Raw genomic sequence first — 15442 nt, forward strand, 5'->3', positions numbered from 1 at the left:
TAGAAATACCTTATTTTAGAGGGGAAGGAAGTGCTTAATTGTTAAACTTCAAAATGTGTGCCCTTGAAGGAAAAATTAGGAGGCTTTGAATGGTGTTAATTCTGGGACAGAAAATATCAGAGAAGAACATACTTCCTTTTACTTAGTTTTATAAAACCTCCTTGTTCATTTTTGAGGAAGGAGGGGTTACCCATACTCATTGTCACAGAAGCTGAGCAGAATTGGGGTTGTTAGATCTCAGCCTCCTGTGGGGTTCCTAGGGAAGCTTATGAACCTGGGAGCCTAGTGGGTGGTTGATGCTTCCTCCAGAATGCAGGCTGGCCTGTCAGCTGCTGGGGGCCCTCTCAGCATCACCTTCCAGTTACTGAAGGATCAGAAGAGAACCCAAGGCCCAGTGGTGGCCTCAGGAAGTAGAGAAGGACTGGGCCTGTGATTTGAGTGTTTGAGGGCTCTGCTAGGGGAACGTGAGAGGAAGCCCAGTGAATCCTCTCCGGACTCCAGGAACAGGGCAGTATCCCAAGTTGGGAAGGGGATTTAGAACTAGGCACCTAGGAGTAGAGGTTGACAGGGTGATTTGAAAGGAGGACTTTTTAGATGCAAGGACCAGCACAAGAGAAGGTGAGACTTTTACACAGGCACAGTTAGAGAGCCAGGCCAGCCCCAACCAGCAGGAGGTGGATGTGGAGACACGCTGTGGTGTGAAGTAGGAGAGGAAAGGAAGAAATGGGGCATGGAAAACTGGGGAGAGGGGCTTAGGACTGTGCTCTGAGGCAGAGGGGAGCCATGGTAGGCTCTGTGTAGGGGGCTGTCCCGCTGGAGGAGTGCTGGTTTCTGTGCAGGCCGGGTGGAGGGAGAAGATGCTGGAAACAGGAACAGTATGCGAAGGGCCTGGCTATTGTGGGAAGCAAGTATGGGGTGCTGAGGGAGATCCAGAAATGAACTCTCCCTGGACTTGTCTGCCATCATGTACCTCTTTTCTGTCACCAGAGAACTAGACTTGGGTGTGGCAGGCACAGGGTCAAGAGGGATGTCCTAGCCTGGTGGATCCAGCAGGGTGCTCTTGGGGTTCCATGATCTCATGTGCCCAGGTCTCCACAAGAGGCTTCCTGGGAGACCCTCTGGGCTCTGGCTCCCAGGACCGATGTGGTCTAGCAATGAAAAGCCCCTCAGAGTTTCCCCTTTCTTCCTCTCCAATCCGTTCTATCTCTGCAGTCTCCTTGGCAGTGTTGTTCCCTGGAGCGGGTGGGAGAAGCAGAGCTGACAGCGAGGGATGGCGGCAAGCTGTGTTATGTAAGTTTAAAAAAGGAGGCTTGCTTGCCATGTGAATAGAGATCAGATACAAGGACAGCTAGAGGCAGCATAGCCATGCCTGAGCAGCAGCTGCAGCCTGAGCAGAGGTGTCTGAGCCAGCAGAGGAAAAAGCCACTGGCCTGGGGGGAGGGGACTGTGCTCTTGTGGAGGAGGAGAGGTGTGGTTCTGCGAACTACAGGTTATCGATCGACTTACGACCTATGCCACTTACGACCATTCGACTTTACGACCACAGTCGCTAGCCTCGACTGCTCCGCGTCTGGCAGCGCAAACGTTGCCCAGCTGGGCGTACGACAGTGCGGACCAGCTTCCGGCAGCACTACCATCTCCGCGTGCACCATTTCAACTGTACATATAGCCTACTCAACTTACGACCAAATCGTGTTACGACCGGTCTGCGGTCCCTACTGTGGTCGTAAGTCGAGCACTAGCTGTACTGATCTTGGAGGGCAGCCTGTGAGGCGGTCATTCTCTGTATTCCTCTAATACAGTGTGCTGCTCATATGGCACTCCTTATTACATTGATCCTGGTCTGTCACTTGTGATGGTGTGAGAGTCGCCATTGTGACTGTTTCATTCCTGGCAAACTGTGGCCCAGAAAAGTCAAGTGATTTGCTTAGGGCTGAGTGTAGAGTAAGTGGCAGGGTCAGGATTTGATACAGGGCTTCTGTCTCACCAGCCGGTGCTGCTCTTTTGCTCTGAAACAGGCCTAACAGGTCACACCTAAACAGCCCATGGGGAGCCTGTGGGCCGGGGGAGGGAGCCTGGGGCCGTGTGGCCTGGCATGGATGAGAGGCTGTGGCACTGGGTGGGAGGTATGGAAGAGGGCTTGTGTCGGAGCGCCTTGGTGTGCCTTCCTGGCAGGCGTGGTCACACCCTTTATCCTTCTCAGTCTCGTTCCATTCTGAGCATCATTTTCTAAATCCTGAGCACCTGACCTGCAGGTGCTCTGAGGGGCCATGGGCATGGTGGGATGAGGAGGTGTACCTCCACCAGCGACTGCTGGACTTATGCTTCGGCTGAAGTGTTGATGGACCCTGTCCTAACACTAGGCCAAGGGAAAGAACAGAGCTGGCCCCTCACCTCCCAAAGTTGAGAATCCCCCCATGGTTCTCTGAGAGGCTGAATGGCTTGCTCCTTCTCTCTGCTCACATTGTTGCTCAAGTGTCCTCTCCTCACAGGGCTGTTCCTTGTCACCCTGTCACAACAGCACCCCCTTACTCTCTCTGCCCTCACATGTGTATTTATGTTTTGTTTTTTTGAGATGGGAGTTTTGCTCTTGTCGGCCAGGCTGAAGTGCAGTGGCATGATCTTGGCTCACCGGAACTTCCACCTCTTGGGTTCAAGTGATTCTCCTGCCTTAGCCTCCTGAGTAGCTGGATCACAGCCATGCACTATCATGCGTGGCTAATTTTTGTATTTATAGTAAAGACGGTTTCACCATGTTGACCAGGCTGTTCTTGAACTCCTGACCTGAAATGATCCACCTACCTTGGCCTCCCAAAGTACTGGGATTACAGGCCTGAGCCACTGCGCCCAGCTGGGTTTTATATTTTTCTTTGTGCCGCTTAAAACCACCTAATGTTACATATTTGTTCGTTGATTGATTTATTGTCAGTTGTCTCACATTAAAATTTAAGCTTTATAACAGCGGCAGACTTGGTCAGTTTCTTGACTGCTGTCTGTCTGGTGCTCATACAGCCCACAGGTAAGGTAGCAGGTGCTCAGTGGACAGTAGGTGATAAGACCATTAGAGCATGGCAGTAGGGTAGGTAGAAGAGGACAGACGTAAGTGTCAGAGGGCCTGAGATTTGCTTTCAGCTTTACCCAGTTTTTGCTGTGTGACTTTAGCTGAGTTGCTGGATCTTTTGAGTGTCTATAAACCTATCTACTCAGGAGGCTGAGGCAGGAGAATCACTTGAACCTGGGGGAGGAGGAGGTTAGACTTTTTTTTTTTGGAGGCAGAGTCTCACTCTGTCTCCCAGGTTGGGGTGCAGTGGTGCAATCTTGGCTCACTGCAACCTCCGCTTCCCAGGTTTAAGCAATTCTCCTGCCTCAGTCTCTTGAGTAGCTGAGATTACAGGCATGTGACACCTCACACAGCTAATTTTTGTATCTTTATTAGAGGCAAGGTTTCACCATGTTGGCCAGGCTGGTCTTGAACTCCTGACCGCTGGTGATCTGCCCAACTACGTCTCCCAAAGTGCTGGGATTATAGGTGTGAGGCACCGTGCCCGGCTTTTGTTTTTCGGTTTGGCTTTGGAAAGATACTTAAATACACCTGTTTGAATCTGTTTAAATAGCCGGCCATGATAGTTCACACCTATAGTCCAGATACTTGGGAGGCTGAGGTGGGAGTATTGGAATTGAGCCCAGGAGTTCAGGGCCAGCTTGGCCAATGTAGTGAGACCCTGTGTCTAAAAGAATAATAATAAAAAATAAATGCATTCATATAAAACAGTATTGAAGGGAAAAATAATGAAACATTGTAAGTGGCTCTGCTGGGTTGTATTACAGGGGGTGGGTTTTTTTTCTCATTTTCTAGATGTCCTGTATGGTGTCCGTATTACAAGTATTGAGGATTTCCTGTCATGGTTTAGGACTTTTCCTAGACATGGCCTGCCCTTGAAGTCAGTCTCATTGTTTGCCGATGTCTGCTCCACAAAGCCCTGCTCCAGGGGCCTTCACCAAGTCCCAGCCTTGGTTTCCTCGCTTATAAATGAGGATAAGCCGGGCGCGGTGGCTCAAGCCTGTAATCCCAGCACTTTGGGAGGCCGAGGCGGGTGGATCACAAGGTCAAGAGATCAAGACCATCCTGGTCAACATGGTGAAACCCTGTCTCTACTAAAACTACAAAAAATTAGCTGGGCATGGCGGTGCGTGCCTGTAGTCCCAGCTACTCAGGAGGCTGAGGCAGGAGAATTGCCTGAACCCAGGAGGCGGAGGTTGCGGTGAGCCGAGATCGCGCCATTGCACTCCAGCCTGGGTAACAAGAGCGAAACTCCGTCAATAAATAAATAAATAAATAAATAAGGATAATTGGCTGATCTATGTACTTTACAGGATAATTGTGTGAATCAGAGGATACAGTGGAAGACAAAATGTTCAGAAATTTAGGTCTCTGCAAACTAAGGGCCAGTGTACTGGTATTTGTGGCAGTGACCAGATGGGTGGGGTGGGGTGATGATAAGAGTGCAAGGAATGGGTGGGGGCATCGTTTTGAGTCTGTGGAGCTTCAAGGCCTCTCATGTTCCAGCTCCAGGGAGCAAGGGGTTCCCCTTGACTGGCAGGGTAGATGTAGCTGTGTAGACGGCTAGGTGAGAGACTCCAGTGGAATGGACTAGATGGAATGACTTGGCTCCTACCCCAGCCACACATATTGATAAGAAAAAGACCCACATGCTCTGGGCCTGGTGCAGAGGTCACGAATGGGAGTTCCCACCATACCCTGTCCCCTTCTAGCCTGTGTAGCCTCAGCAAGCAGACAGGTTTTATTACTTGTTTTTTTTTTTTTTGGTCCTGCCTCCTTCATAATCCAACCATAGATACTATGTCTTACAAGTAGGGGTGGTTGAAGCAACAGACTTTGAAATCCTGACCATTCACAATAACTGACCCCTTCCTGTGGGTCATCGGGCCAAGTGTGCATTCTCAAAGAGTGGAAATCTACTGCCTTTCTGTCCTTCTACAGCAGCTGGTCATTTAATCTCCTGACAATTGCTTCTTGAACCCAGAACAAGGGGCCTTGGTGTACAGTGTTTGCAAGCCAAGGGCTGCCTCTGATGGGGGATAGGAGTGTTGTCCTGGGACCCACAGTCAGGGCTGCTTCTGTGTGGAATGCTGATCCTTCTCTTCCCCAGTCTACCTGTGTCAGTTCCCTTCTTTTCTATTTTCTTTTTCCTGCAGATGTCAAGCCCTCCAACATCCTAGTCAACTCCCGTGGGGAGATCAAGCTCTGTGACTTTGGGGTCAGCGGACAGCTCATCGACTCCATGGCCAACTCCTTCGTGGGCACAAGGTCCTACATGTCGGTAAGAACAGAAGTTTCCATTGCTTGAGCTTCTTGTGCTGGATAGGGGACAAGAAGTAAGGGAAATGAAGTTGAATGGGAAGGTGATTTTGGTTTTTCTTAGGGCTTGGAGCATAACTGGGATATTGGGGCCTTGACTCATTGAAAGGATTGTCCAGCTCCAGAGTGCACCTTTCATTCTGAAGGATTGTGAGCTCCAGCTCCCCTCTGGGCATTTCTAAATGATCGTCTTCAGATCCGCAAACCGAGTATGCTCAGATAAATGACCCACCCCAAACGATCTCACCTCCTCCTTTTCTCTTAGCAATAAATAGATAGCATTACCTCCCTGGTTTCCCAAGGTAGAAGCCTGAACATTGGCTTGTAACCTGTCTCCTCAGCAGTTCATCCTTTCAGTATCTAGCAGCCCCCAACTCCTGAGAGTCTGCTCAGAGTTGCCCAGCCTCTTTTCTCCCTCCTCACTACGTCTGTCAGTCACCTCCCCCTCCCCTAACTGCGGCACACCCGGTCCCCTCACCCGGAGTCTCTGCTCCACCGCAGCCAAGACTCTGTGTTGGGGGTCTTCCCTGCTGCTCCTACCTCTGCGGGCTCCCACTGTCACTAGAGCATTGTGTGGAGCCACCCCCACCATGGCAGCACCAGCATGTTCTTTTCCCTCCTCCATATTACCAGCTCCTGGGGGACAGGGACAAGGTGTCTCTCTTGTCTCTAGTGTCTGGCGTGGGGCCTGGCATGTGGTAGGTGTTCGGGGAATGCTTGGCAAGTGGGTAGAAGTTTGGTTGGCTGAATGGGAGGGTACATGGATAGCACACTTCTGAGAATGATCGCAAAGGTGGAAATTTGAGTCTTAACTCACATTGTATACACTGGGCCAGTGCTGAAGTGTCGCAGAGTGGAGGAGCATTGGAGCGAGTGGGCAGTCTTTACAGAAGTGGCGGGAGCAGGCCCACATGGGGGACAGGTGCCGGGGCTCAGATCTTAACATGTACAAAGTGTTTTGTGTGTTCTCTTTCAAAGCACGTATCATGTCCCTGGAAGGTCTCATTTGGTCCATGTGGTTGTCCCAGGAAATAAAGAAGATTGCTTCCATTTTAGACGTGAGGAAGTGTAGATTCAGGGAGGTTAAGCAAGCTGCCTACTTAACCTTGCCGAGCCAGGATTGAAAGCCAGCTGCCTCCTTGCCAGGCATACGCCCTTTGCACAGCACGCCCTCATTTGCCTGTTAGGGAGGATTTGGCACCTGTGTCCAGATCCCAGTGTGAACACATCCTCATTCCTTCTTGCTGGCGCCTACCCCCCACTATGACTCCAGGCACTGTCAACATCACTTACCTGGCACTGACCCACATCCCCCCACCCCCAGTGACCCACAGTGGAACTCTCTCTCTCTGTCATCTCCTCATTGCTTCTTCCCTAAATGTCTAATAACAGAGCAGCTGGCATCCTGGGCCATTTGACTGCCAACTCTCAAATTCAAAATCCACTAACAGGCCCTGGGACTCACTGATCAAGGGTTTAATGATTTGAGTTTTTGTGATTATATGGTCAGTTCCAAAATAGTCTAGTGTTGGAGTTAGTGAACAATGCTACAAGAGAAGTTAATGTCTAAATGGATACACTATGGCCAGAGTAAAGATTTTCTTGGTAGGGTTCTTGAAATACATGTGCTATTTCAGATAATGCTCATTAAAAATAATGCTTGTGTATAGCACTGTGTACTTTTTTTCTCTTTGGCTCTTCCCACCAGTATCAACTAATATTTGTGTAACATTCTGCAACATCCGACGTACATTTTCATTTGATTTGATCTTTTTAGTAACTCTAAGTAGAGTTATGTCATTGTTATGTCAATGATAAAATATTAGTCATTTTCATCAGCAGCTCCATTTTTTTCTCTTTCTTTTTTGGACAGAGTTTTTGCTCTTGTTGCCCAGGCCGGAGTGCAGTGGTGCGATCTCGGCTCACTGCAACCTTCGTCTCCTGGGTTCAAGAGAGTCTCCTGTCTCAGCCGTCTAGGTAGCTGGGATTACAGGTGCCTGCTACCATGTTCAGCTAATTTTTGCATTTTTATAGAGATGGGGTTTCGCTGTGTTGGCCAGCATGGTCTCCTGACCTCATGTTATCTGCCTGCTTTGGCCTTCAGAAGTGCTGGGATTACAGGCATGAGCCACCGTGCCCAGCCCAGCAGCAGCCCCGTTTTATAGATGAGGCTGAGATTCAGGATCCTTTAGCTTGTAAGTCCAAGAATTGGGACTTAAGTCTCAGACCCACTGATCCTAGATCTTTTGTTCTCTGTATCCACGGCACCACCTCATTCCCAACCCGAGTTCCACAAGCTTCATGTTTCAGATTCAGTAACAAGATGAACCTTTCATGCTGGGCTTTGGACAGGCCGCCCTGCCCGTGCAAAGACAGTGGCCAGGCTGGGTAAGGCTAACCGTAGGCTGAAGTGGCAGCCAGGGCCAAGCCAAGTCAGTGTGGTCTGTCAGTTTAGTCCAGATTATAGGAGAGAGAGAGCAGGGAGGAGGGGTCAAAGACACTGGAGCCAGCTAGGATTTGGTAAACACAATATTTGGGGCAGGCAAGAGGCCAAATTCAAGAGATTAGTGGAGCTCTTGAAACAGTATATTAACTATTCGGAAGGGACAGAAGGGAAGATGCATTAGCAGATCCAGGGGTCCAACTTAGGTCAGGGGATTATAACTGTCCCTCTGTCTCTCCTGCAGCCAGAAAGGCTCCAGGGGACTCATTACTCTGTGCAGTCGGACATCTGGAGCATGGGACTCTCTCTGGTAGAGATGGCGGTTGGGAGGTATCCCATCCCTCCTCCAGATGCCAAGGAGCTGGAGCTGATGTTTGGGTGCCAGGTGGAGGGAGATGCGGCTGAGACCCCACCCAGGCCAAGGACCCCTGGGAGGCCCCTTAGCTGTGAGTAGCCTCTTGTGTCCCCACCTTGGACTGTGGGGTGGTCCCTTACTTTCAGGGATTTCTGGAGGGCTGATTCTTCGTACATTTTGCCAAGACTGATTCTGTGTCCCTGGATCCCACACTAGGGCAGGGAGAAGCAGCAGGGGTCTCCAGGTGGGTATAGGAAAGTGTTATTACCAACAACTTCCTACCATTTGTTGAGTACATACTGTGTTTTAGGTACTGCACTTAGCACTTTGCATACATTATCTAACCTTTTGTATTTATTTAAGAATAATGGTCTTGCTGTGTTGCCCAGTGCAGTGGCTAGTCACAGCCTTCAACTCCTGGGCTCAAGCAGTCTTCCTCCCTCAGCCTCCAGAGTAGGCTGGGACTACAGACTATAATTTATTTGGGGCTTTGGGAGGGAAGGGGCTCTCTCTTGTAACCCAGGCTAGATTGCAATGGCATGATCACAGCTCACTGCAGCCTCAACCTTCCAGGCCCAAGTGATCCTCCTGCCTCAGCCTCCTGAGTAGCTGGGACTACAGTCACATGTCACCACGCTCAGCTGAGCTGTTTTTTATTTTGTAGAGACATGGTCTCCCTATGTTTCTCAGGTTAGTCTCAAACTTTTGGGCTCAAACAATCCTCCTGCCTCAGCCTCCCAAAGTGCTGAGATTACAAGCATGATCCACCACGCCTGACCTCTAATTTGTGGTTTTTCTTTTTGGATACTGGGTTTTGCCCTGTCACCCAGGCTGGAGTGCAGTGGTGTCATCATGGCTTACTGCAGCCATGACCTCTTGGGCTTCAGTGATCTTCCTGCCTCAGCCTCCTGAGTAGCTGAGACCACAGGTGTGTGGCACCATGCCTGGCTAATTTTTTTATTTTTTAGTATAGATGAGGTCTTGCTATGTTGCCTAGGCTGGTCTGGAACTCCTGGGCTCAAGTAATCCTCCTGCCTTGGCCTCCCAAAGTGTTGGGATTATAGGCATGAGCCACTGTGCCATCACCACTGTCTCATTCTGGAACATTTTCATTACCCTGGAAAGAAACCCCATCCCCCACTCCCCCCAGCCTGATCCCTGGACAACCACTAATCTACTTTCTGTGTCCACGGATTTGCCTAGCATTATATAATTTTAGTAGCATTCCATTTGTGAACATGATTATAATCTCCATTTTAAAGATGAGGAAACTGAGGCACAGTGCACTTGTCAAGGCTACATAGGCTTGTAAGTGGCCAACTCTGACTCCCAGGATGATAATCACTGTGCAGTACCACCTGTCTCGCTGAATGTGAATACTGGGAAGTAAGCCTGGTACTCAGGGAATAGCCTGACCTAGCCATCTGGTTTTTATGTAGCTTCTGTCTGGCTAGGGATACCTGCCTTTACCTCTGTGAGGTCCACATGAGAGAGAGCTTGTATGAAGGGGAAAGCAGAGGGGGCTAGGGGTAGCTTGTTGACACGTCATTGGAGGGCCTGGTGGCTGTGGCCTCTGAGGCTGGCCTGTGATTCTAGGAGACAAAAGGAAGAAACGCACATTCATGGAGAATTAAAGTTAAGCTCTTTAGTTATTTAGCTGCTGTCTCATTTGCTTCTCTCTCAATAGAAGGAAGAGGGAAAAGGCAGACAAAATAATTATGTCTGTGCTTTACAAAACTCAGAACTTTGACTCAGCAGTGAACTGATTCGCCAAAGGTTACAAACTTAACATGTGGCAGAGCCCAGACTTGTACCCTGGCCTTTGCTGGTCCCCTCTGTGTTCAAGCCTTACCTGTGGCTGTTTAATCTGTTTATCGTCCATGACCCTGTTCTGGCCCTAGAGATCCATGCCCAACCCCTTGCCTCATATTAACAAGTAATCTCCTGTTTCTGAGAAGTATTTTTTCTTTTTATAAAATTTGTAGCATATGGAATGGACAGCCGACCTCCCATGGCAATTTTTGAGTTGTTGGATTACATAGTCAATGAGGTAAGTACTGCCTGGTTTCCTTGACCTTGGAATTTTATTTGCTTATTTTAAGAAAACACCAATGGCTGGCCAGGTACGGTGGCTCACGCCTGTAATCCCAGCACTTTGGGAGGCTGAGGCGGGCAGATCACATGAGTACAGGGAGTTTGAGACCAGCCTGGCTAACATGGTGAAACCCCGTCTCTACTAAAAATACAAAATTAGCCGGGCATGGTGGTGCATGCCTGTAATCCCAGCTACTCGGGAGGCTGAGGCAGGAGAATCTCTTGAACCCTGGAGGCGGAGGTTGCAATAAGCCGAGATCGCACCACTGCACTTCAGGCTGGAAACTCTGTCTCAAAAGGAACCAAAAAAAAAAAAAAAAAAAACCATGGCTGAGTTGACTGTAAACCCAGTTTGTAATTCCTACAGAGTGGGCTCCAAGATTCTCATGTTCTGTTCTTGCACTATGGTGTTGGAATTGAGTGGCTGGTTTACAGACTGCAGGAGTTGCTTCCCTGGGGACATCTTCAGATAGGAGAGAGTTCCTGTTCCTCTCCAATATTCAGGAGCCTCCAGCATGCCCATTTACATTATTATTCTTTCAATTCACCAGGCCCCAGCCCCCCCCCCTTTTTTTTCCCCACTTATAGTGTGCTAAGCACTGTAGGTAGAAGTGGGGCAGGGATCCACAGGTGGAAAAACAAGTCCTTTTAGATTGTGTAGAGGAGGCAAAGCAAATTCGTTTATAACCGTGGTATAGCGTTTTTGCTTTTAAATGCCATTAAAAACGCTATGCAGGAGACGGAGGTTGCAGTGAGGCAAGATCACACCACTGCACTTTCAGCCTGGGCAACAGTGAGACCCTGGCTCTTGGGGGGGGGGCGGGGGAGGAATGAAAACAGCCCAACAACAAAAAATCGCTGTCACAGGTTCAGTCTAATTACCTCTCTCTACTAGCTGCACAGCTTTATACTAAGCACCATGGGCTGTAGAAAAGTGCTTTTGCGGTTTCAGGATCAGATCCTTGCTGCTTAAGGATTCGTAGAAGTCAGAAAAAAGCCATCCACCCTCTACTGCTGGGTACCTAAGCTGGGTGGTTCTGGGGTGCTGTTCATATAAGGGGAAGGGATATCCAAGGTTAGCTATGTCATTGCCAGTCTCCTAACGGGCACTGCTTTCTTCTAAATTTTCACATTAATTTCCTATTCAGCTCTCCCAAGTATTGCTGAGGTAGGCCAAATTGGTTCCTCTTCAAACAGGTGAGGAAATTAAGCCTCCAAGATGAAAAGTAGCCCAGGTCCTTCCCACCCAGGGCTCTTTTTTCTCACCACCTCCTACCTCCCATTCCTGCCTCCTAGGAGGCTTGGCTGCATGGTAGTGGGTGGGCCTCAGCCTCTGCCGGCACACAGCCCCTCTGCTGCCTAGCTCTCTCCTACTCAGAAGGAATGGATGCTGCCTCTCTCTCTTGAATGGTCCCTTCATCCCCTCAGCAGCAGGGACAGTCTGCAGGGTAGGGCTTGCTCTGGGTCACTGTTCTAAGAGCTTGGTTCTAGTCCTCACCTCAGATCAGACTGACACGTTCCTCAGAGGCAGAGCACTAGATTGGGCTTTATGGTGGTGGTGGGGTATCAGTGTTTCATTTTTAGTCTCAAATTAGAAATGAGATTTGGGGCTGTGCATCAGAGCAGTGACATCACGGACATGATGTCTACGGGCCAGTGTCTCCCAAAGAAGCTGCACACAGCTCCCAGCCCAGGTACGTGAGTGGGCTCACATTTCCTGGACTGCGTGGAACACATGAGCCCAATGCTCTGGGGCTTTGTACTCTGTAGCGCTGCATGATCACTATGGGAAAATCTGAAAACAGCCTAATTCCTGGAGTGTACTACAGGTAACTTTCTTCCAGATCCAGCTCTCTGTCAGTTAATGTTTTATTAACTTTTCACTGTTTCTCTAGGGCTCAGAAAAGAAATTTTTAATCTGGTTTGCTCCTGCAGGTGCTGTCAGACCTGGGCTATGCCTGGTGGTTTGCCCCTAGCTGTTGCTGCTAGTAAATTGCTAGTTACATTTCCATGCCGCACTCCAAGATCTATCATTGTAGTGTCAGAGCTTGAAAGGGTCCCCGAGATCATTAGGCCCAACCCCTTCATGTCATAGCAGAGTAAACAGGCTCAGAGAGGAATGGTGATTAGTTCAAAATCACCAGACAAGTGAGTAGACTTGACTCAGTCCCAATTCTGTGCTGTTTGAGACCAGTGGTTCTAACGTGGTTACCCAAAAGGCAGCCACTGGCCTTCCACCTGTGCCTTTCCTTGACTGGATGAGAGTGGCACTGCCTTTGGACTGCAGAGAAGACTTAAAAAAAAGTAGCACTGGCTGGAGGGGGGGGCGGGGGATGGGGAGAGGAGATGGTGGAGCAAGGAGCCAGGCGTTTTTCTTATCTCAACATGTGTTTGCAGCCTCCTCCAAAACTGCCCAGTGGAGTGTTCAGCCTGGAATTTCAAGATTTTGTGAATAAATGGTGAGTTGGTTGGTTCCCTGTTCTCTGGAAGGGTACTCTGTATTTGTCAGGCTCCCCGCCCCATTTCTGGAAGCACCAGCTTTGCCTCTGCAGGCACAGTTTTGCCCTTTCCCCTCCCCTCCGATGATCCTTGGTTGCTGCCATAGCCTTTTTTTTTTTAGAGAGGCAAGACTTACGTGACATGTCTAACTACATCATGGATATAGTAGCTGTTGCTTTTGATACTTGCTCTCCAGGGATTGGCACATTGCTTTTTGACCTTAGTTTAACTCAGCTCTCACCTTATCTTTCTTCCTTTAAGCTTAATAAAAAACCCGGCAGAGAGAGCAGATTTGAAGCAACTCATGGTGAGTCCATTTATTCCGGATTCTTACAGTACCTGTGTGTTCATTTGTTGTTCTCTGTCAGACATCTGTGCACTTCCAGATCCCATTCATTCCCTGCCCACTGTGGTCCCACTGAGCCTGGGACTGCAGAATACCAAACATGAGTCTCCTCCGCCCTCCCATCAGTTTAAGGGAAAGCTAGGGTGACCCCGCAGCCTGAATAAGCTTGCCACAGGAAGGGCCTGAGGGGGCCAAGGGAAAGAAAAGGTCAGCCCATGTCCTTCATGGGGATGGGGCCTTTTCCTGATAGTGACTGCCTTATATTCAGCCTCCTTCCTGAGTCACTCTCTGCCTGCTGTCTCTTGTTTGGTGGCAGTGGGAATAGCTAAGTAATACTGTAAATATGTGGACGGCCATAGACAGTGTATGCACTGTAATATGCACTAAGTCCATTATTTTCTTTGTCCCTTCTTACAAGCCTTCGACGCATTTAAGGCAGAGTTACTGTCTCCATACTGCGAGAGCAGGCTCTTTGGGAAGTGACTTGCCCAAGGCCTCACAGTTGCTGTGACTGGTGGAGCGGGTGTTTGGGCCTGCAGCTGCCCCCACTGCTGCGCAGGGGCAGGTACCAGGTGCTCCTTCCACGTGTAACACAAGCTCTAGACCTGAAACTCTGGGAGTTTCCTTCCTGGATTTTTTTTTTTTCGTTTAAACACCACTTTTTCTTGTTTCCTTACATGCAGGTTCATGCTTTTATCAAGAGATCTGACGCTGAGGAAGTGGATTTTGCAGGTTGGCTCTGCTCCACCATTGGCCTTAACCAGCCCAGCACGCCAACCCATGCTGCTGGCGTCTAAGTGTTTGGGAAGCAGCAAAGAGCCAGTCCCCTGCCCAGTGGTTTGCCATGTTGCTTTTGGGCCTCCTTCCCATGCCTGTCTCTGTTCAGATGTGCATTTCACCTGTGACAAAGGATGAAGATCACAGCATGTGCCAAGATTCTACTCTTGTCATTTTAATATTACTGTCTTTATTCTTATTACTATTATTGTTCCCCTAAGTGGATTGGCTTTGTGCTTGGGGCTATTTGTGTAGATGTTGATGATCCAAACTCGTGCCAGGCTGAATTACAGTGAAATTTTGGTGACTGTGGGCAGTCATTCTTACAATCGCACTGCTGTTCCTGCTCCGTGACTGGCCGTCTGCCTGTGTTTTCGGGATTCTTTGACATTTGGTGGTACTTTTTTCTTGCTGGGCATACTTTCTCTGAGTAGGAGGGAGCCTTGTGAGATCCTTCACAGGCAGTGCATGTGAAGCATGCTTTGCTGCTATGAAAATGAGCATCAGAAAGTGTACATTCTGTTATTTTATTATTATTTGCTTTTCATGTAGAACTCAGCAGTTTACATCCAAATCTAGCCAGAGCCCTTCACTGCCATGATAGCTGGGGCTTCACCAGTCTGTCTACTTGATGATCTGTAGACTTCTGGTTGTATTTCTCTATTTATTTTCAATATACTGTGTGGGATACTTAGTGGTATGTCTCTTTAAGTTTTGATTAATGTTTCTTAAATGGTGGAATTATTTTGATTGTTACAAATTGATCAAGGCATTAAATTGTCAGATTTATCTTTCCCCATATCCAAGTACCAATGCTGTTGTAAACAACGTGTATAGTGCCTAAAATTGTATGAAAATCCTTTTAACCATTTTAACCTAGATGTTTAACAAATCTAACCTCCTATTCTAATAAATATACTATGAAGTTAAAAAAAAATGAACGCTATTTTTGCTTTTGTGGTGAGCTTTTCAATTTCTTTAGTACACAAGAAATACTGGTTTAGCTAAGCATTATTGGTGAGGGGGAAAGTTGAAGATAAGGAGGCTGGAAGGCAGAAACAGCACATGAAGTTCAGCGCTTTGGACTAACGGGGCTTCCCGTCATTTCAATCTCTGGGCTCAGTCCAACTCTTCTCACCCAACACCCTCCCAACCACCTTCCTGTGGGACCTGTGAATAGATCCTGTGTATTCCTTTGATCTCTTTGTACAAGGGAAAAGCAGCAGATGGAATGCTGGGAACAAATCTGAGTAAAATCACAAAACATTTCTTATCTCGCAGAACATTTCTCATTTTCCACATACCCAGAGTTGAGCTGAGGGCCTGCCTGCACTTCCAAGCTGTCATGCTCACAGGAGGGCCTTGCTGGTGACTGGGAGCTTTCTGCACCAGACAGCACAGCCCGTCCGCTTCCACATTAAGCAATGGTTTCCCTTTTTTCACCACTTACACTTAACTAGGTCTTCTGGAGGTGCCTGTCACTGGCTTTGTCATGCCTGTGAGGTGGCAATGATGTCCCTAAGCCATGGCCCACTGACCACAGGGGGC

General features: G+C 48.7%; 1 protein-coding gene across 2 annotated transcripts in view; it reads left to right on the top strand.

Moving 5' to 3' along the window:
* MAP2K1 (mitogen-activated protein kinase kinase 1) overlaps positions 1-14840 on the top strand; it is a 102170-nt gene extending 87330 nt beyond the window's left edge. Inside the window, exons 6-11 of one of the 2 annotated variants that reach the window (XM_032251051.1) lie at positions 5218-5342; positions 8068-8269; positions 10164-10228; positions 12670-12731; positions 13033-13078; positions 13801-14831. In XM_032251051.1, coding sequence (XP_032106942.1) covers positions 5218-5342; positions 8068-8269; positions 10164-10228; positions 12670-12731; positions 13033-13078; positions 13801-13914 — 614 coding nt within the window. In that variant the 3' untranslated portion in view covers positions 13915-14831. Of the gene's footprint in view, positions 1-5217; positions 5343-8067; positions 8270-10163; positions 10229-12669; positions 12732-13032; positions 13079-13800 lie in introns of both variants that reach the window. The other variant, XM_032251052.1, reaches the window with a different exon arrangement.
* Positions 14841-15442: the final 602 nt, after the last annotated feature.

This window comes from Sapajus apella, unplaced genomic scaffold, assembly GCF_009761245.1.
Source record: "Sapajus apella isolate SASKATOON/1434 unplaced genomic scaffold, GSC_monkey_1.0 scaffold74, whole genome shotgun sequence".
Lineage (NCBI taxonomy): Eukaryota > Metazoa > Chordata > Mammalia > Primates > Cebidae > Sapajus > Sapajus apella.